Source organism: Misgurnus anguillicaudatus, chromosome 13 (assembly GCF_027580225.2).
Source record: "Misgurnus anguillicaudatus chromosome 13, ASM2758022v2, whole genome shotgun sequence".
In the NCBI taxonomy this organism is placed as follows: domain Eukaryota; kingdom Metazoa; phylum Chordata; class Actinopteri; order Cypriniformes; family Cobitidae; genus Misgurnus; species Misgurnus anguillicaudatus.
Window position 1 is genome coordinate 15,661,052 of NC_073349.2, and position 22,881 is coordinate 15,683,932.

At 38.2% G+C, this 22,881-nt stretch overlaps 1 protein-coding gene across 2 annotated transcripts in view; it reads right to left on the reverse strand.

The window, feature by feature from the left end:
* lamb2l (laminin, beta 2-like) overlaps positions 1 to 22,881 on the reverse strand; it is a 44,426-nt gene that overhangs the window by 8,801 nt on the left and 12,744 nt on the right. For both annotated transcript variants that reach the window (XM_073875153.1, XM_055188570.2), the window contains exons 3-20: positions 16,661 to 16,830; positions 12,854 to 12,989; positions 12,605 to 12,678; positions 12,190 to 12,378; positions 12,028 to 12,091; positions 10,537 to 10,739; positions 10,309 to 10,429; positions 10,037 to 10,225; positions 9,758 to 9,937; positions 9,562 to 9,674; positions 7,543 to 7,622; positions 7,106 to 7,262; positions 4,654 to 4,794; positions 4,402 to 4,563; positions 4,162 to 4,283; positions 3,040 to 3,160; positions 2,580 to 2,772; positions 2,262 to 2,405 (exon numbers count right to left, since the gene is read on the reverse strand). In XM_073875153.1, coding sequence (XP_073731254.1) covers positions 2,262 to 2,405; positions 2,580 to 2,772; positions 3,040 to 3,160; positions 4,162 to 4,283; positions 4,402 to 4,563; positions 4,654 to 4,794; positions 7,106 to 7,262; positions 7,543 to 7,622; positions 9,562 to 9,674; positions 9,758 to 9,937; positions 10,037 to 10,225; positions 10,309 to 10,429; positions 10,537 to 10,739; positions 12,028 to 12,091; positions 12,190 to 12,378; positions 12,605 to 12,678; positions 12,854 to 12,989; positions 16,661 to 16,830 — 2,559 coding nt within the window. The remainder of the gene's footprint in view (positions 1 to 2,261; positions 2,406 to 2,579; positions 2,773 to 3,039; positions 3,161 to 4,161; positions 4,284 to 4,401; positions 4,564 to 4,653; positions 4,795 to 7,105; positions 7,263 to 7,542; positions 7,623 to 9,561; positions 9,675 to 9,757; positions 9,938 to 10,036; positions 10,226 to 10,308; positions 10,430 to 10,536; positions 10,740 to 12,027; positions 12,092 to 12,189; positions 12,379 to 12,604; positions 12,679 to 12,853; positions 12,990 to 16,660; positions 16,831 to 22,881) is intronic.

A 22,881-nucleotide genomic window follows, 5' to 3' on the forward strand; every position in this document is an offset into this window, starting at 1 on the left:
AGCAATCCTGTGAATCACTAAACTAATATTTAGTTGTATGACCACAGTTTTTTAAAACTGCTTGACATCTGTGTGGCATGGAGTCAACCAACTTGTGGCACCTCTCAGCTGTTATTCCACTCCATGATTCTTTAACAACATTCCACAATTCATTCACATTTCTTGGTTTTGCTTCAGAAACAGCATTTTTGATATCACCCCACAAGTTCTCAATTGGATTAAGGTCTGGAGATTGGGCTGGCCACTCCATAACATTAATTTTGTTGGTTTGGAACCAAGACTTTGCCCGTTTACTAGTGTGTTTTGGGTCATTGTCTTGTTGAAACAACCATTTCAAGGGCATGTCCTCTTCAGCATAGGGCAACATGACCTCTTCAAGTATTTTAACATATGCAAACTGATCCATGATCCCTGGTATGCGATAAATAGGCCCAACACAATAGTAGGAGAAACATGCCCATATCATGATGCTTGCACCTCCATGCTTCACTGTCTTCACTGTGTACTGTGGCTTGAATTCAGAGTTTGGGGGTCGTCTCACAAACTGCCTGTGGCCCTTGGACCCAAAAAGAACAATTTTACTCTCATCAGTCCACAAAATGTTCCTCCATTTCTCTTTAGGCCAGTTGATGTGTTCTTTGGCAAATTGTAACCTCTTCTGCACATGCCTTTTTTTTAACAGAGGGACTTTGCGGGGGATTCTTGAAAATAGATTAGCTTCACACAGACGTCTTCTAACTGTCACAGTACTTACAGGTAACTCCAGACTGTCTTTGATCATCCTGGAGGTGATCATTGGCTGAGCCTTTGCCATTCTGGTTATTCTTCTATCCATTTTGATGGTTGTCTTCCGTTTTCTTCAACGTCTCTCTGGTTTTGCTCTCCATTTTAAGGCATTGGAGATCATTTTAGCTGAACAGCCTATAATTTTTTGCACCTCTTTAGAAGGTTTTCCCCTCTCCAATCAACTTTTTAATCAAAGTACGCTGTTCTTCTGAACAATGTCTTGAACGACCCATTTTCCTCAGCTTTCAAATGCATGTTCAACAAGTGTTGGCTTCATCCTTAAATAAGGGCCACCTGATTCACACCTGTTTCTTCCCAAAATTGATGACCTCAGTGATTGAATGCCACACTGCTATTTTTTTGAACACACCCCTTTCAACTAATTCAACTAATCTATGCGTACGCGCGCTTTATAAATGAGGCCCGAGGAGTTCATATTAGTACATATTGGTGCCAAAGAGTGCATATAAGTACTTCAAAGGTACATTCTGTTACCAATTGTATACATATATGTACTTAAATGGTACATTTTAGGACCTTTTTAAAGGGTACTGCAACTGTCAGCGCTTAATGACTCTATAGACGGTTTCATCGGACTCACATGATACACGTCTGGATCCGAACTTTACTTCCAGTTTCGTTTTTTTAATGGTCTTACTAGTTGCTAAACTGATCTCTTGAACAAATGCTTCGTCGAAAATAACAAATGTTTTGGTTTCCTAGGTAATCTATGTGTTGTTTTTTTGCTTGTTATATAAATAAACTACGTTTAAAGAACTTTGTTCTTATTTATTATTAGCGGAGTTTACCGGAAGTTACGTACGGACCGCGATAGCCGCTTGTTTATGTTGTTACTGCTGAAACAGTCTATACATCAATAAACACAATTTTATTTATTATTAAATATGACTTAATATGGAACTAGACCCATGTGCATCTAATAATAAGCAAGGATTCTAAACAAGCTTAAAGCCCACTTGATAGTGTAAATCAATTTAAATATCATGTACATTAACAATTTAACTCTTTCCCCACCAGTGTTTTAAAAAAGTTGCCAGCCAGCGGCAGCATTTTTTATGATTTTCACAAAAGTTGAATGCCTTTCAGAAAATGTTCTTCTATAAATATAAAAATACATTATATATATAATAAAAGGACAGACCCCCTACTTTCAAAAAAAGTTTCATCCCATCTTCCTTTGTTCTCTTTTTATCACCTCTCAAATATGGGTAGGTCTCTTAAAAAATACCAACTTTAAGCAAAAAGCTGAGATAATTTCATTTTAGCGATCAGATTCAGAACGATGATCCAACATACACAGAGCTTTTACTGTTTTTTTAATCAGTGGATGCTTAAGTGTTTTATAAATTGTGTAAAAGCGCCACCTAGTGGTTAATAGCGGAAAAATAGATTGCCGTAAAAAACTTGTCGAAAACATTTATCTTAATTGATGAGATAATAAAAATATTTCTTACCAGTGCAGCCATTTGGCCCAAATCCGAACGTCCCTGGCGCGCACTGATCACATTTACGACCAATAACATTGGGTTTGCAGTGACATTGGCCTCCAACTTTGTCACAATCTGCTCTAAGGGAACCCTGAGGGTCACATTGGCATGCTGGAGAGACAAAAATAATCACTTTATAATAAAGATAATCATATATTATAATGTAAACTACAGTGTTTCAAATGTTGAATAGATGTGTTTCATGTCAAATAATAAAGTGCATTATTGTAGTTGTGAACACAGTCATTTTACACTGACTAATCTATAACCCTCAGTGTGACTCACCCAGGGCACCGTTGTGTATTATAGCCGAGATGCCGCAGATGAGTTTTGTGCACACCTCAGCCATCGCAGGCATCGGCATGGTCATGAACGAATCCAGACACATGTACAACTCCATCTCCAGACGTCGACGCTCATCTGGGCCGTCGCTTCCCTGGAAACCAGGGAGCTCTTCATACTTAGGTATCAGCACAAGCTGCGAAGATAGGGAGAGAAAAGTAATCATTTGTCATCACTGGACAAAATAAATATATATGCAACTAGCACTGAGGTGAACGATCTAGGTTTCTCACTGTCAGGGTCTAAATTCTGGAATAATGTGCTGTATTACAGTACACTCCTACTTCGTTCACCAACATAACTGCACCAGCAGGGGGCAGTGTTTGTTTTAGTTGTGTTTAATACGTATTCAATCTTTTCTTACCATTAGAGATTTGGTCATGTTAAAATAAAAAATCCTTACCGAGTCTATCAGGATGAAGGCTGTGAGATGTCGGTGAGAGACAGCATGACGCTGGAACCGGATGGATAGCACATAACGGTTGTTTGGCTCAAAGCAGAAGGGCCTCGGCATTTGAATATACCTGTCAGGAGTTACAATCCACAATGTATTAACATTTTTTTAATAGATTTCTTTATTCTGCCTTATATGATTATAAATCTTAGTATCAAGACACACAGTTTACAGTATGTACTGTATGTCAAAATCACGTTGCATCATACACAAAATGTAGAAAGTTAAGATTGAAGAACATAAAGATGAACATGAATCATCAAATAAACACAGAATCACAAAAAAAAATTTGTGGCTTTGTGGTTCTTATTGTTTAGTTTAAATTCAGCACAGCAGGTGGATCCTCAGGTCACTCATCCAATAAGATTTGAGCTGCTCAGATTACCCACACAACATGTAAATGCCTTTTTAAATACAGTAATACTTGTCACAAAGTGGTTTTGCAATTAACATTATTTTGCAATGTTGTACACACCAGAAAATAAGGTGGGCACAACCCCATCTTGAACATCTGAATACAACCTTGAACAACATTCCAGAGTAATGATGTTCCCATACAACATTGCACACGTACCTTTTCTTGCCAGTGCCAAAAAGCAACCTCACCTTTACAACCCTGGTAATACAGTACCTGTAAAGTCTTATCTCCTTCCTGGTGTTTGTTTACACAAAGAAAGACTTAGACTGGTAATTTATTCAGAGTGAACTTCCTATACCCTACCTACTTATTCATCTCTCTCACTTTCAGTTCTTCTTCTAGTTTTTTAATGTACTCAGTATTATCAAAACAGGACACGAAGCTGCTGAGCGGGTCTAATGTGCCCAACAGCCAAATCCTGCATTCCCTGAGCTTTGGGATGAGGCCAAAAATCAGATGAGAGTCTGATTACAATAGCACCTAAAAACTCAGCCATGCAGGAAAATGATCAAAACAGCTATGGATTCTCACGAGGCAAAATACTCGCATGGTGTAAACTAAAGTATGCATGCAAACAATTGTGGATGTGAGCTTGCATGCAAAGGCAAAAGTGCTTACAATATATTAGGTTAACTGAAATAACATCACATTACCTCCTGTGATGGGACATTTTGACTGTGTACAACTGTTCTGTGGGCAGCATGTTTCCACATCGGAGACTAGTGGGCAGATCTACGGATGTAACGCTCACTAAAGCCTCCCAGTCCTCTGTAGACTGCATACAAACAAATAGGACCATTAAGATTATTATTATTATTAGCTTAGGAATTGCCCACTCATATAAAAATGTGTTTCTTCATGTGTTTCTTTGGGTTGAGAGTGAGACCACACACCTCTGGCTCATATCGGATCATGATGTCATATTCCATAGCGTGAGGGATGTTACTGATGGTAAACCCGAGGCCAGCGCCGTCTTTAACCCGAGCGAAGCCCGGTCCGGTCCATGTTATCATCTGACCCGGCTGCCTCTCTCGGTGCACTGTGCTCACGCTGGGCTGAAGGCACACAGATTAATTTTAAACTTTTATTTTTTTTAACTGAAGTGATTGATTAAGGCAGATGTGGTTATTTTGGGGTAAACTTACAGTTTGCTGCAACTGTCGGATGCGTCTCAGTGCTGCCCTCTGTTGCTGGGCAGTGGCAATGCGGCGGTGACGACGTTGTCTTCTGAGCTGATTGTTGAGATGCTGAACACAGTCGGTCTCAGCCTGAGGCCTTGGCTTACCCTAAGCAAATTAAGAGCAGCTTTACATTAAATACATACACGCATCTAAAGGATTATTGGGAACACCTGTTCAATTTCTCATTAATGCAATTATCTAATCAACAATCACATGTCAGTTGCTTCATAGCATTTAGGTGTGTGGTACTGGTCAAGACAATCTGAACTCCAATCTGAATGTCAGAATGGGAAAGAAAGGTGATTTAAGCAGTTTTGAGCGTGGCATGGTTGTTGGTGCCAGACGGGCCGGTCTGAGTATTTCACAATCTGCTCAGTTACTGGGATTTTCACGCATTTCAACCATTTCTAGGGTTTACAAAGAATAATGTGAAAAGGGAAAAACATCCAGTATGTAAGCAACAACAATTGAAAGGCTCAGATGCAAAACCCTATAAGTAGTGCAACTAAAGTTTTCTTGTAAATGAGCATTTTTTCAGACTCTTAATGGATTCTATCAACAAACCGGTATTTCTGATTGACCTGAGGTTGGGAAATGGATTTGGGGTGAAGGTATTTAATGAATGTATAAAGAGTGCCGAGAGCATTCATTTAATATCATTATTTCATACGGCTTTTGCATCTGAATTCTTTATGTATGTGACGATAACCGGATGCTACTCATGAAATAAGCCCTGCATTATAGTGCATGATATGGCAATGTAACACATTGTTGCATTCGGTCACATAAATGGTTTTTAAAGAGGACATATCATGAAAATCTGACTTGCTTTAATGCTATAATTTGGCCCCAATGCTTCTATCAACTTAGAAAATGTGAAAAAGATCAACCCAGTAACTTAGTTTTGGTAAACTATTCTCTGTAAGGATCTTAAAAATAGGTAATTGAAATTTGGCTCCCCTTGTGATGTCAGAAGGGGATAACTCCACCCCTTAATCTGCACTATCCAACCACGGCACTGCCATTTAATGCAGAGATCGGCTCATTTGCATTTAAAAGGACACACCCAAAATGGCACATTTTTGCTCACACCTACAAAGTGGCAATTTTAAAATGTTAGAACAATTGATCTATATGATATTTTAAGCTAGAACTTCACATACGTACTCTGGGAACACCAAAGATTTATTTTACATTTTAAAAAGTCTTGTGAAATGTCCCCTTTAAATAGTAGGCATTTCATACGGCACAGTATAAAGTATGTAGTAAGCAGTATGTGTAGTTTGAATACTTTGCAGCTGTTCTGACAAGTGACTGAGGTGGCACAGTGTGAATGATGATGGTAAAGACACAGACAGTGAGAACCAGACAATACTAGCGTATGCATGTGTGGCAGGCATTAATAACGCTGTCTGACAGGTTGGCATCTCTGCTTCTCTCTGATCTTATTCTGGGTCACTTCAGCCATAGACACAAAGCAAAATTCTGCAGGTTGTGTGCGTGCACTATAGTACAGGGTCTCTGTGTGTAACCATCCCTGTGCAAAACAGCGAAGCGTATCCTGAATGACATCCTCAAACCCTATACAATCCCAGACTGCAGAAATGTCCGACAACCAATGCAAAAAAGTGCCGCACTCAGCATTTTTATTGTTTTTCTAGTAAAGTGTCCGATTATTAAAAAGATAAATTTAAGTTTAGGATGTTTGTAATACAGTATACTGATTTTAAACTAATTTGATTATTGCTTAAAACAAGAAGAAAAACGGCCTTGATATATTTAATACTGACTGAGTAAGGACATGTCAAAGATTAAAACCAATAAATAAAATCAAACAGGGTCACACATATACTCAGTATTATTATTTAGCATTTTTGCAGTGCAGCACTTTAACCAAAGCTAGCAACAGACCGCAGCTTGGATAACAGATGACAATATTTTGGTATGTACCTGCTAATGTACAATACTGTAAGTGTAATATGATGATAAAATGACATGACACTATAAGCTATTTTGCTGTCATGCACAGTAAAGCATCATGGGGTACAAATTATATTTAACATATCTGACAAAAGCTCTCATTTCAATTTCAATATAACATAGTGAAAGGCTTTTACAGTTATCATAAGAAATGGCAGATTAGTTGTTTAAAAGGACACAAGGGACACTTTCTCTAAAAGTTATGCCTGACCCTGTTTAACACTTAGCGTAACCCATAATACCAGCATCACCTCACACAGCAGAACAGCCAGTTTCTCATTTAACAATAGAAAGATTTATAGCAGTGCCCTGATAATATACCATGCCGTTTGAAAGTTTAGACTACCACAATTTAAAACAATAAACATTAAAAATGCCAGCATCAGGGTGTTTAGATTTTAGGAACTTGATCACTGTCTATTTGAGGAATACTCACTGGAAGTGTGATGTCATCAGGCTGGTGCCCAATTGCTTCCTCTGCCTCATATTTGTAATAATCCAGAGCGGCACAGAAATACGCTGGCTGCACTTCGGCACACTGCCGGCCAATAAGGTGAGGCCGACAGGCGCACTGACCGTTGTCCATTATGCAACTGAATGTGAGAAACACAATGGAAACAGATGTAAGAGACAACTGGAAAATAAACAAAATAACCATTCTTTAATCAAGGCAAATATATATTTTTTAATAATAAAAAAGTCATGTGTTTAAAGTCCTGTGAATTATTTATGTAAGCCCTTGAGTTTGTACCAAACCTAATCATAACACAGATCAATACAGGGCTTTTATATTGGCATATAAGTCACAATCAGACACTGTTTAACTGCTAAGCAAATGTATTTACATTCAGACACAACACACGAGTGATTCACCTGTTGCTGGTTGCTCCACCAAAGTCACAGTCACAGGGTCTGCAACCAGTCAGGTCATTACTGAGTCCCCAGTGTTCAGGCTGTACACACAAACCATAATATACACAAGCACATAAACATCTGACATTAGAAGATAAAAATTCATATCTGTATACTACTTTCATTTTTAATTTAAGTATAATGCAGTGAGTGAATGCAATTTAATGTGTATATAACCTATAAGAAAAACCCAGACAGGGTGATCCGGTCTTATACATGGTTCATACCAGACACGGTTGAGGCGGCAAGCGCGAGTGATTTACATGTTAAGTCAATGCAAAGACACGATCATGCTGCGTTCACACCAGCCGCGGTAGAGGCGTCAAGCGGGAGTGATTTCAATGTTAAGTCAATGTGAAGACGCATTGACGCATGTCTGGAGGTCTCGCGGTGCAAATTAAGGCATTTAGCGCGGTAGGTGCGATTCCACCTCATTTGCGTGTCTACTTCACACGAATGGTGCGAATTGAGCATTGCCGCGGGAAACGCACGGGTTGAAGAACTTTGGCGGAAAAACGTGCCACGTTAACCATTCAGGAGCTTTCTCTAGTAGTGACGTGACGTAGAGTCGCAGAAGCCCCTCCTATGATGCGAATTTCCGCGTGAAGGTACATTCACATTATAAGCGACTAGCAGTAGCAGAGTGACACGATCTCATTGATTTCAATGGAAGCTTGGTGGCATCTGGCGTCTTCCACGGATTTCCGCACGGCATTGACCAGTCAGGACCTTGCTGTAGTAGTGTCGTGATTACAGGAAGCGAGCGGAGTCTCAGCGGAATCTCAGTAAACTCAAATGTTCAAGCGCCCAACTATGTGCGAATAGCCGCAATTTTTTGCCACCTCTACGGCAGCTGGTGTGAATGCACCATTAGGTAGTGATGGGGAAATGAAGACTCGAATAAAGCACAGATACTTTTCTTACTGTTTCGAACCATGATTTAAAGCCTCAACGAGGGTGTCGAAAACAGCGCCATCTTTTGGTTAATAAAACATACAGCAGTTGCTTCTGGAAAAAGCTCCATCAATGAAGCAACAAGCTGATGAAATTCAGATGAATATTAATATTATGTGTACAAAAAAAGCTTAGACAACATGTGTGTGAATGGTCAATATAATAAATGTATTTACTTATTAAAGTGTGGCAATAAATTCCAGTACGAGTTAATTTTCTTATGATTCAATACTGTATTGTACAGAATAATGTTCACACGCACATAATAACACACAAGTATAAGTAAATACAATACTAGATACAGTATTATGTGGGACCAAAATGTGAATAAGGCAAAAAACTCGGGTTTAAACCTTCTGACACGCGAAGCGCGCACGTGACTGAGCAGAAAGTGAAGCTTCGTTTGTCATTGGTCACATGATTTTAACGTTAACAACACAAGCTTCGAATCAAAGCTTCATCTGGCACGCCCATTTTTGCTCGACACAAGCTCCGAAGCCTCGCTTCAAATGTAACATCACTACCATTAGTGTCTTACTTTACCCTGAAGAGGTTTTTTTGCTATAACAACCAGCTTGATGTACATTATCCTCCTTATAACATTATCGTTTCTGACTACTTGGCATATACTGCAAGTAAATATATGGATAAAAAAATGTGATTTTAAAAATATTTTATTAGCTCATTTGTAAGAAATGTAATGAGAAACGCTTCCTAGTGATTTTAAACAAAAGAAAAAGTTCAAACAAGATGCACGTACAATATGGCTTTAATCTTTGTATATATGGTCTCATATATGTTATTAGTTTCGCATATTTATATTTAATTCATTTGTAAGTTTTAAACTGGACCCGCAGTACACATATGTGGTTGTTATTAGTTTCAGACAGTTAAAAACTCGAAATGTCATCACTGACCAATCAGAATCAAACATTCCAGAGCACCATGGGATAAATATATATTAACATATAAAGGCAATAGGATAGTTATCGTTTAAAAAGTTATTAAAACTAATAAAACTATTACCAAACACTCGTTGCAGTAGCGGCCAGTCACGTATCTTTTACAGGAACAGTCTCCACTGATCTGATCGCACGGGCTCCCCAGCGTTGTGATGCCACGAGGATCACAGTTACATGCTGCCAATGACAATGGCTAAAGTAAATATCAGCACATACATTGTGAATACTCTCAAGTCAAACTCAGATGCACACACACTTACGCTGACATCCCAGTGGGTCGTCAATGCTGAGTCCATAGTGTCCCTCTCTACAGTAGTCACAACGCTGACCCTTGACGTTCTGCTTACAGCGACACTGACCGCCAATCATACCCAGATCCAGATCAGTGTGACTGTCACAAACTCCGCCCTCTAAAGAGCCCTCGGGGTCACAGTCACAGGCTGCACACGTTTAAAATAAAAATCTTACGTTGCTGCAATTGAATCTGAAAGCGTTGGGATTTTTGATTACGAATAGTCGAAAGCAGTGAGTTAACTTACGGATACATGCAGCAGGATCTCGGATATCTCTAGCTGGATCTTGATAGTAGAAAGGTTTACATGTCTCACAATTGCGGCCCACGGTGTTGTGAAGACAGTTGTCGCAAACGCCTCCACTGACGTTCCCCGTCGCCAAATATACAGCCATGTCGAAATGACACTGGTTAGAGTGACCGTTACAATTGCATTCTGGGAAAAGTTGAACATTTTGACATTTAGGTTCACACCTACAGATTCATCATATTTTATGGGTCTGTATATGTGTATCTTACCCCTGCAGGTATGTGCATTATCAGTCTCTGCTGGTCTCCAAGGTGCATCGTGGTAAAAATCTCTACAGCGCTCGCAGTTTAATCCCACTGTGTTGTGCTTACACATGCAACGCCCATGAATCTATCCAGTGAAAGAGAAGAGATGAAAAAGGCATGGATAATTGACCAATGGCACGAAGCATTGTGAAGTTTATTATCTGACATCAACTCCCATAATTCCACACTCACCATTCCATGATCTCTGGTGGTGACCCCGGGCACAGGCAAGCACTCTGATGCATGACCGTAACAGAAGCAGCTTCCACGCACAACCAGCTCATACAAAGCGTAGTAATATTTTTGGAGCACGTCAGGCCGTCGGTCCAGCAGGTTGTCGCCCAGAGTGTGCAGTTTAGTGAAGTTAATCCGAAGGTTAGTGATCCGCAACAAATCTGAGGGTAGATTGTTAGTGCACTTAAGATTTGACAGCTCCTTGTCGCACAAAACTAATCTGCGTTGGACATTAAATGAAATTCAGCAACTTATAAAACAACTGTTAAATAACAGACCAATAAATTTTAGGTCACACTGATGGCATAAAATAGATTGAAGTAATAAAGTAAAACTATAAAGTAAATGTCTGCCAGTGGCAGAGGTTAAAATAATAATAATAATACTAATAATAATAATAATAATAGCAGTAATAATAATATTATTATTATTAAAGGAATATTCCATTTTCTTAAAAGAAAAATCCAGATAATTTACTCACCACCATGTCATCCAAAATGTTGATGTCTTTCTTTGTTCAGTCGAGAAGAAATTATGTTTTTTGAGGAAAACATTGCAGGATTTTTCTCATTTTAATGGACTTTAATAGACACCAAAAATTAATACTTAACTCAACACTTAACAGTTTTATTCAGAGTTTCAAAGGACTATAAACAATCCCAAACGAAGCATAAGGGTCTTATCTAGCAAAACGATTGTCATTTTTGACAATAAAAATAACAAATATCCACTTTTAAAGCACAACTTCTCATTTAGATCCGGTCGTCATGCGCTAGCGTGACCCGACGCAATACGTCATCACGTCAAGAGGTCACAGAGGACGAACGCGAAACTCCGCCCCAGTGTTTACATGTGTGGTGAAAGAGGACCGTTCCTACGTTGTTGTATGTCAACTGATACTAATTCATGTCTTTGTGTCAGTTTATTGTTTACAATGGTCCACAAATGTGCGTTTTATATATGTAACACGTGACCTCCCTACGTCACTACGCATTTACGTTAGGTCGCGCTGGACCTGACCTAAAGAAAAAGTTGTGCTTTAAAAGTGTATATTTGTTATTTTTATTGTCAAAAATGACAATCGTTTTGCTAGATAAGACCCTTATGCCTCGTTTGGGATCGTTTATAGACCTTTGAAACTCCGTTGAAAAAAACTGTTAAGTGTTGAGTTAAGTATTAATTGTTGGTGTCTATTAAAGTCCATTAAAATGAGAAAAATCCTGCAATGTTTTCCTCAAAAAACATAATTTCTTCTTGACTGAACAAAGAAAGACATCAACATTTTGAATGACATTGTGGTGAGTAAATTATCTGGATTTTTCTTTTAAAAAAAAGGGAATATTCCTTTAATAATAATAATAATGCAAAATGCATGGCCAGAAACTTTTACTGCATGGCTGCATTTTCTACCGTGATTTTAATAGGAGTGTTATGCAGTACTGCACTAACCCTGTATGTCAAGACTGTATGGGTCTTTGACATGAATTGCAGGATCAAGCACTTTGTAAATGACCTAAGACAAAAACACAATTTTCAGTATTAGTATGATTCTAAGTGAATACTGTGTATCGAATGAAACTCGTGTGAAACATGTGTATGAATACTGTTCACCTCTCCCTCAGTAGAAGGCTCAATGTCAGAGTAACGCTCCTCACAAATGACCTCATTAATGTACCGAAGGGAATGAGAGGGGACTGTTGGGTACGTCCTGCTGCAGTTGTAGGCAAAGTAGCGATACGGCCTCCACGTGCGACCAAAATCAGAAGAACGTTCAATCATCATAGCAGCGGGCCTGAACGTCTGTGGAGATGCGAACAGAAGCAGATAAAGTCTGACAGAGCTGAAGTAATCTGGTAACAGCGATGAAGATTGCTTTCTGTGATACTGATCTATTGTACATTTACATTTATGCTTAAATCCAATGCAAGTTACAGCACATTCAAGATATAGATTTTATTGGTCTTAAAAAGTGGGTGGGACACATAATATTTCCGATGCCTATGCCCAATTCACATACAGTACATACCTTAAACTTCATAATGAGATGAGTAAAGTGGAACTCTGCCTCCAGATTCAGTCTGATACTGACACTCTCCTCCCCTGCACACACAAATAAATCAACCTCTTATCACAAACATAGTCACAACACACAAATATTTACTTAACCTCATACTTGCACATTCAATTCTACCTCATTACATTAAAATTACAATTCTGTAACATGTTTACTACTTCAGTTCAAATTTAGGCATGTCTTCATTTAAAACTCACAAACCATTGACAGACTGCCACCAGGTGAGTTCTCCTCTGTTGTCTCTTTGGTAGATGACGTTCTTCACTGGGTGGCTGTTTCGGCGATGATATGGATCGTATGGCTCCATAGAGTTACATATAAAGCACTTATCTGACTCCTAGAAAAAAAGAGAGAAAAAGAGAGAGATAATGCTAATTCTTGCAAAAAGTACTTAGGAAACCCTTGTCCCTTTTCCAGCTAGCATTTCATTTGAGGAGCTCAGATGCTAAACGTTTTCGGGTTTGGATGTTATTTTATGTTACAGTAAATGAGCTGATCTCTGCACTGAATGGCAGTGCTATGGTTGGATAGGGCAGATTAAGGGGCGGTATTATCCTCTTCTGACATCACAAGGGGAGCCAAATTTCAATTACCTATTTTTTCACATGCTTGCAGAGAATGGTTTAAAGTTATTGGGTTGTTCTTCTTTATGTTTTCAAGGTTGATAGAATCACTGAGGACCCCATTTTAGCACTTAAACATGGAAAAAGTCACATTTTCATGATATGCCCCCTTTAAGCATTTCAATTACTGACTGACTAATAACCTTTACATTGCCATTAAAGTGAACCTAAACATAAGCTTGATAAAAAAAATATTTACAAGAAAACATGTCAGACGCACATCAGAGGGTTTTGCACTTAAACTCCTCATTTGTAATGACTAAAACTCTCAGCTGGTGTTGGTGGCTCAAGTAACGGTCAAAAGATACAAAATCTCTGTGTCACAGCCTGGGCACAATGTGCCATCAGAATGAGTGGCAACCTGGAAGGAAAATGGAACGAGCCTCCCGGATTCAGGTCGGAACATGAGAGTTAACATGGAAGAACGCCAAATCCCTTTGTCTAGGCTGGGTTGTAGTCAAGGGCAACAAAATTTCCAGCACAGGCCTGGCTAAAACACAGAGACACGTGTGTTTCTGAAGCACTTGCGGAAATGTCACAGCAAGAAGAACCTCAGTATCTATTTCAGATGTTCACAAACTCTGCAGGCGATGGATATCATTACATCTACAAGACCGTGCTAAATGATATAACACATGACACACACAGTTACTGAAGTAGACTGAGCTGCCGACAATAGGATTAGCAGTGATCTCCTTGATTATGAACTACAGGAATGCCCTGCAAAAACATTTCTAATTCCTCCACCTACCACAACAAATGTTTTTTCTTAAAGTTTAAAAATTCATGAGAAATAATAATTACTGTCATATTTTAGTAAAGTATTTGGGATCGTACAACCTGAAAATTTAACTATTTTAAGAGGTGAGTTTTACCAGTTTTAGCATAGTTTAGCATTATCCATTTAATCTGATTAGACCATTAGCATTGCGCTCAAAAATAACCAAAGAGTTCGATATTTTTCCTATTTTTAACCTGACTATTGAAAGTTGCCATGGGGACTATTTTTGGGTGCTGCGTAATATCACTGCGCCTGCTTCAGCCATGGTATGGCATAGGGATGCACCAAAATGAAAATTCTTGGCCGAAACCGAAAACCGAAAAAAGGAAACCAAGTCCGGAAAACCAAAACCGAAACAGCGAAAGAAATTATTATGCCAATAATTAGTACAATTGCATTCATTGCTATCACTGTACTAACTTTACTAGGGGTGTGTGACGGATAAAAAAACTCACAGTTTAGAACATTACAGTTTTTGAGGCTCAGATCAGATTATTTTTCAGATCAGCAAAAAGCAGTTGGGAAAAATCTAATAAACAATAAAGAAATTGCAAACATTTATAAAAAAGAACAAAGTTGTACATTAATAAGGTCTGAAATTAGCATTAGGTACAGAAATCAAATTAAATGAATCATAACACAATAAATTAAATATATTATTATTTTTTAGAGCTATTTGTCTCTTTGTCATGGGTTGTTTGATTAACATTAATGACACAGACTTAAGTAGGTTAATCTGACTATAATCTATACATACACTTAAGACATTAACAAATGTTTTTATTAGAAAAAGGATACTGTGGAGATAATTTTGTTTATATGTGCCCTATCAATAACAGAGAGATTTTATGTTTGCTTGTTTTTTTTTTTAAACGCGTTTCTCTCGTATGTGCACTACTGAGGGCACTTAAACGCGCTCACACACTGAAACCGAGGGTGAATCCCAAACAGCGCAACAGTCGCTCCACATAAAACTGTTACGTTGTGTTTCGTTGCTTATTTGCCAAATGTATGTTAATGGATTACAGTATGAGACACATTAGCGCGACTCTCTCTAAAGTTTACACATCAAGACATGCTTAATCTTTGCAGACGCGTACAAACAGCTCGACCGTGAGTGAAAACCTGCTTGAGCTCGAAGGGGAGGGGTCTGTGACAACTGATCACCACGAGTGAAACCCAAGCGCTAGCGCACAGATGGGAGGGGCGCGGTTGACATTCATTTTCGGTTGGATTTTTTATTTCAGCCCGAAACGGATAATGCCATTTTCGGCCGTAATTGTCGGCGACCGAAATTTCGGTGCACTCCTAGTACGGCAGCAAAGTCCTTGATTATTAGGCATTAGAGTATAGTTCCTAGACATATCGGCCTAGAAAATCGCAACTTTTGTACATTTATTGTTGACAGTGTACGCGATGTAACTACAGAAGAGCCAAGTTTTAAATAGGAAAAAATATTGAAACTCTGGTTATTTTTAAGCGCAATGCTAATGGTCTAATCAGATTTTATGGATTATGCTAAGCTATGCTAAAAGTGGTACCGAATGGACTGGATTCCAAAACGGTAAAAATCAAATGTTTATCTCTAGAGGAGCTGGAAAATTAGCATATTAATAAAAAAAAAGAAAAGTGTCCCTTTAAGTTTAAGTGGTTGTCTGTTTAAAACCCATGGTGGTCTCAACCTTTTAGGTGCGTTTAAAGGATCAATAGCAATACCGCTTATAAACAAACAGAGCAGTTTATTTAAGCCGACACTCTTTGATGTATGTATCACAACACAAACGGAAAAAAGGGGAATGCTGTAGACACTATACTGACAAATAAATTGACAGGCGCTGACAGGTAACACCTGCACCGAGGACAAAATGGGTGTCCTCTCTATGTCTGAGATGTGTGTAGCCGCTGGGCAGGTAATTAATTTCCGTGTCAATTTTCTGCTTTTAAAGTGTTAAAACTAAGCGAGCGTAAGATTTCAAACAGACATTTTTACACCTTCGAACATTACACATACATGGAAGTCATGAAATACATTTTATGAGGAAAAGAAATGATTTACAAAGACCTGAGGGAAAAGGGGGTGTGTTTCACGATGAAAAAGAAAAGCAAACAGTGGCAGATGTAAGGGATGAATATGAGATCTTCCCACATATCGAACAAAAAAGCCACAGACATACATGGGAGATTTTATGGTGGTGAGAGAGATGTGGTGAAGTAAGTGAGCAAAACGTGAAACAAGCTAAAATCAAATGTACAAGTGTGTCATATTAATACACATAGTCACATGCATAGTTATTACTGATGAATGCCTAGTTTTCGTGCTTAAAAAACATCTTACATGATTTAAAGGGCTGTGTGTACTGCACATCTATCATCATATGACAAATAATTTCCATTAGCACAAATTGCAGGGCAAGGCCATGCATGCAGGTACTGAGAGCAGCAGCACATTGTTTACTCTGCATGAGATCACGCCATCATTTACACAGAGTTGTGGGTCTATATGAGCCAGAAGGACTTACAGAGGGGCCCAGCAAGGATTAGGATTTGAAAGACCCATGAACATGCCATTTATACTGTATAAATTAGTAAACTGGATAAAACTACCTGTAGATGACTGACAATGCAGTATTGCTCAGGTCCATCCAGACCACAGGTGGAAGTAGCAGTCAAGTTAACAGCTCGGCCAATAAGAAGATTCCCTGTCGCCGGATAACAGCTACCTTCCATGCATCCCTGTGGGGCCGAGGGCAGTTCCTGGGCCACCACTGGAAGAACTTGAGAAAACACAGACATATAGATGATCATAAACATTTTGTTTTTGCAATTGAACCTTCATTGAGATAATACAAAAGACAAACACATATCACAGTCACTGATTGACACATGGCATGCAACCCGTGCGGCTTCTGTTTGATGACCTCATCGCACGCATGCGGCACAATCAAAGCAAGAGTGTTTGGTTTCCCCTTGAGTGGGAAAATAACTGGCTTTGTTCCACATGGTTACCTCTGGAAAGACAGGGCTCAAAACACATTGCTTTGACTTTCAAAACCACACGGCTCATTATGGGATTACCTGACACAGTTGGATTAGGTGTGGGAGGTCAAGGCAGATTTTGAACTTGAAGGTTCAAACCATTACGGTACTGGTATTTTGTGGGGTTTTCAATGCTTTCTCATCAGGTCTTGAGGATCAGTGGCCTCTAATAGGTTCACGGATAGAAGGTGGATACTTTGGGTCCCCGGCACATTTTGCACACACCACTATGTCTAAATAACAATTCTGTAATTTTAAGAGAGAATAAGAAAATGAATGCTGAGAGTAAATGAGGGAAGGACAGTGGACTCGTAAAGCGTCAGATAAAATTACAAAAACAAATGGAATAGCTGTGTTTACACTGAATATTCATAGGATAAAACTTTATTGAATTCGCTAGCATTAAAAAATTAAGCAACAGTGTGCTCATGTTTGATTACACTGTCAAAAATAAATGGTCAAAAAATGACCCCAATTTGTCACTGGAGCATTACCCTTTAAAAAGGACCTAATATGTACAATTTAGGGACAGATATGTACACATTTGGTACCAATATGTACCTCTGGGCTACTAATATGAACTCTTTAGGTGCAAAAGTGTAGTTTTTGAATGGGTACCGCTACCAGTGACAGCTAGGGACCATTTTGTGATCATTTTGACTAGTATGAAACAGAAATTTTCGAATTATTATTATGTTTTTGAATAAGGTAAACTCTATGAAATATAGGCGTTTCATTGGATGCGCGCTTGTTGCCACAGTCACCCGCCTGGCCCGAAGTTAACTTCTGGTCTGTTTATCGATAAATCAAAAATTATATTCACTGTAAAAAAAATTCCGTAGAAATTTGCAGCTGGGTTGCTGGTAACTTACCGTAGATTTAAATTTATGTTATTACTGGCAACATTTTGTTCAAAGTTAAATGAACATTAAACATTTACAAGTCTTTGTCTTTGCAGAATAAAACTAGAAAAACAGCATCAAGCAAAACATTGTGGGAAACAAAATCTGAAGCAAAAAACAGAAAAAGTTTGATGATGATTTCTGGTTCCCAGAGTGCTTTGCATGAGGCTGTTGTTGTATAGTTTTGTTCTGTAAGGATAAAGACTTGTTGATATTTGAAATTTATTCAACTTTGAACAAACTCTTGCCAGTGTATAGCATGGATTTGGGTCTGCGGTGATTTGCCGGCATCCCAGCTGCAATAATTGTAATTTCTACTGATTTTTTTTACAGTGTTGTATTATATTATATTCAGTGTAGTCACCCTAGAGTTTTCAGAAATGAAAATAGATGTTTAAAAGTACAGTAAAGTAAATCATTCAAATGTTCAGCACGGCTCCGGTCCTTGCATGAGCATGCAGATAAGCTTACGACAGTATTGTTACTTGGCCACTTCCCACATAAAAAATGAAAAACAGGTGCCATAAACCTAATCATCCTGCATACACCCAATGTATGAACGTTTTGTGGAAGTAAATGGTTTTATTGTTAAAAGTAACATACTGTAAAATTACACATAAGAGCAGAACAAAGGCTCGGAAATTTGGAATGTGGGTCTGTACACATCTGACTCTCCCTGGGTAAACAGTCATGTTATAGGCTGTAACAGTCATGTTTCACATAAAACATTGTAAAACTTAAAATGTAAATTAAACAAAACTAAATATTAAATTAAGCACTAGTGCTGTTGGTTAGTAGCCTTATTTTTCTAAGTTTTAATAACACAGAATTTATAATAAATTCTTTGTATTTTATAAAGTGTCATAAAACTGGGGGCTTCCCTGGCACCATCTCGTGGCCCCCAGGCCCCAGTTTGAGAACCACTGACCTATTCTATCGATTTTTGTATAGCTCTATACTCTTACTGTGTGTCAATAATTTGTTTTTCTAAGGAATCTTGTAACCGAGAAGTTACTGAAATAACTCCATAAAGCAATAACATTGCCTTGGGGATTCTCATGCATACAAAAGTCTTTGCAAATTTCATTCACTTCATTCATCTCACTTGTTTTCTGGGTTGTGATAGGTGGTGTTTTGGAGGCTTATGTTTGGAGTTTATGTTTTGTAATTATAGGACAGGAATCCGAAGAACCTAAAAATAAAAGAGCATGGTTCTGTCTTCACAGGCCACACACCCACAAAAAATAAAAATTTTCCACAAAGTTTCTTTGCCTTATGAGACCTGACACTGATCTTTCCATCAAAACAGCTTCCCTGAGGTCATGGATGTGTTTAACACTTTATCTTTTTGACTTCTCATGTTCTGACTGGCAGAGGCGAACATGTGACTGTGGAAATGTGTGCTTTCGATCACAATTTGTCAAAACAAACATGTAAAAAACAGAGAACGAGATATTGACAGTTTCAATACAATTATGTGATGAAAATCAGATACAGTAAACATGGATGACTCCAACGCTATCTCACAAGAATTTGTACATATTTTATGAGCTGGCTAATTCGTATTAATTAGACCACATTTATAAGTTTTGGTACATTTGCCTTGAACCCTGTGACGTTGGGGTTAGGAGCGGGGTTAGGGGTTCGGTTTCGTTGTTTTTTTTAAACTCTTTCCCCGCCAGCGTTTTTAAAAAAAGTTGCCAGCCAGCGCCAGCATTTTTCATGATTTTCACAAAAGTTTAATGCCTTCCAGAAAATGTTCTTCTTTAAATATATAACCAAACAATATATCAGATGAAAGAACAGACCCTCTGCTTTCAAACAAAAAAAAACGTTTCATCCTACCTTCATTAGTTCTCTTGTAATCACCTCTCAAACATGGGTAGGTTTCTTCAAAAACACCCAATTTTGAGTAAAAAGCTGAGATAATTCCATTTTTGCGAAGGACTTTTGATAGAGATCAGATGCAGAGCGATCTTTAAAACATACACGGAGTTCTTTCTCTTTCATGTGAGGCGCTACTTCCGGGTTGTAGAAGTTGCGGAAGTGCGCCACCTGGTGGATAATAGCGGTATTGCGGAAAGACGGGAAATCTCGTCATTGGCGGGGAAGCGTTTTCTCTTAATTGAAGAGATATCTCGTCAATGGCGCAGAAAGAGTTAAAGGTGCAGTGTGTACATTTTAGTGGTGAGGTTGCGAATTGCAACCAATGGCTCAGTCCACTGCTCAACCCTCGCTTTTGAAACGCATAGAGAAGCTACGGTAGTCACCGCCGGAAAAACATGTCATCGTCGGAGACAAATTAGTAAAAAAAGTTTGTCCGTTTAGGGCTTTTGTAGAAACATGGCGGCACAAAATGGCGACTCCCATGTAAGGGGAACCTCGGTGTATGTAGATAAAAACGTCTCATTCTAAGATAATAAAAACATAAAGGTTCATTATGAAAGGTCTCCTGATAATATAGCTTTGTATAAAATTTTGCATTTCTGTCAAGAGATACTTCTAAAAATTACACACTGCACCTTTAACAAGAATCGTAAGATTTTGCACGATTAACTTCGTAAGAATTGATACGAATTAGCCAACTCGTAAAATATGTACTGATGATTTCCTCTTAAATCTATAAGAAAATTTTAAGTACAAATTGTTTACAGTAAAACCAAATCTTGTTATCTTACAGCTCGGGCCCATTATTGGTCTTATTTGTACTCATGAATAAAATGGCATCAAAGACACAAATGTACATTAAAAAGCCAATGGTTTACAAAAGCATATTTCAAATGGACCAACTTCTGCATCAAAAAAAACTTTGCTCTGTGATGCTGTTCTGACTGACATCTTGCCTTTATTTCAGCACAGATTTGTTACCCACTAATCTACTCTGAAAATTTGAAGTGAAATAATGGACTGCCTGCAATTACCCTCGTGACATTTCTGGTTATAACTCTTTACAATGTGCTGTAGCTGCCTGTCTGCGTGTTTGAATACACAATAACAACAGTGTCTCACTGACAGATGTGCATGTGTAAAGAAACAGTAGCACAGGAATGACACGCTAGGGAGATGTCATTCATTAAGAAAAAATCCAGGTGTAAAAGTATCTGACACAAGGCCTTACAAAATGCCCATCTGTAGCTAAGGAATGCCATTCCTCATGTCAAGGACGAGTCCTCACATGTGCTGCACTACCCAACACAACCCCATCCTGCCATCATCTCCAAACAATGATATCTGAAACTCAAGACCCAGCAGGGTGATGAGGGTCCTGATGTGAAGGAAAGTTCTTAGTATACAGCTAAGAACTAAATATACTGACGTGAAATTTTGAATTATTTAATATCTTACAATGATATTTGTAAATAACTGACAAATTAGTTGACTGCAGAGTGATATGACAATAAAATATATAGTATACCAAACATACATCCAATCTATCCCACAATTGCCCAATCAGAAACTAGAATTCAAGAGAGTCGTCTAAAAGGTGAAACAATGTATTACAGTATGAATTATAAATAGAAAAATGACTAGCACAGACAATGCAGGAAAATTGTGAAACCCTTCACTGGAATGTGAACTTAAATCTGATATTGAACATGCAGGAACAGACAAGGTACCAGTAGTCATAATTGTTTGAAATGAAACGTAATCACTATCTAGATCGCCAGATATTGTTTTCTTTATAGAGATCCCAGCTGATAATAGTACAATAAGGGGCTTATGCCCTAGACGGTCTAAACATTGCACCCTATACCATACAGATGTACAGTAAATAGATGTTGTCTATATACAGTGTATGCCAGAGTTCACTCTTTAGTATATACATAGTTTTCTAAAGGAGACATTCCACATCCCATGTACACACACACGCAAGCATGCACGCGCGCGCACGCACGAACACACACACACCTTGATCATATTCCTTCTCCAATCATTAACACATATCCTCTCTGACCCACATTGAGCAATGAGTTCACAACTCCTGAAAAAACACAAGCGTTTGTGCCAGAGGAAATCACTGTGCCAATAACAACACAAATCTATGCTATCTCTCCGTTCTGCCTTGATTTGCTTATTCTTATGTCATTTCCAAGCCCATAAGACTGTATTTCTTACATACACAAATGTTTTTTTCCACCGTTTCTTTCATTGACTAAAAAACCCATAATGATTTAAGGCACTATTTTTTTTTTACTTTTTTTTTTACAAAAAACACTGGTCTCTGCTGACTAGAAGCCCTTTATTTACGCATGTTTTTCTAGCCATCACTTAACATATCTTTTAAAAGTCACTTATGGAAATCACAAACCTAAAGCTGTTATCATTTCCACAACATTCCACACGTGCTTCAAATTTTGTCTTTAAACTTTAAACACTGCTTTCTGATTTATAAAAACATGTTGTCAAATAAATGCTATCTGCAATATCATTCATATTCAAACTTAAGATAACTAGAACATATTCTGTTTTCATCCCATTTAAACGTCACGTTCTTCCTGATTCCATTTTTCAAACTTTAGTTAGTGTGTAATGTTGCTATAATAGCATAAATAATACCTGCAAAATGATAAAGCTCAAAGTTTACTGGCAGGCGATATATTTTCTTTAACAGAATTTCCCTATTAAAGCCTGCAGCGAATGGCCGGTGTCATGAGCAATTCGGTCCCCCTGGCAATTCGGTCTCCCCTAGGACCCCCGCGTGATTCTATTGGCTGAAAAACTCCTCATGGGTAGTTTTCTTAGCTCCTTACAAAATCGCGTTATGATTAATGTAGTTAGAACCTTGGTAAAATTAAAATTATGTCTTTTAAATGATATGTTTCATATAGTAGAATATAAATAAGGCTATAGGTGGGAGATCTACACATTGCTTGTGTCATTTTATTA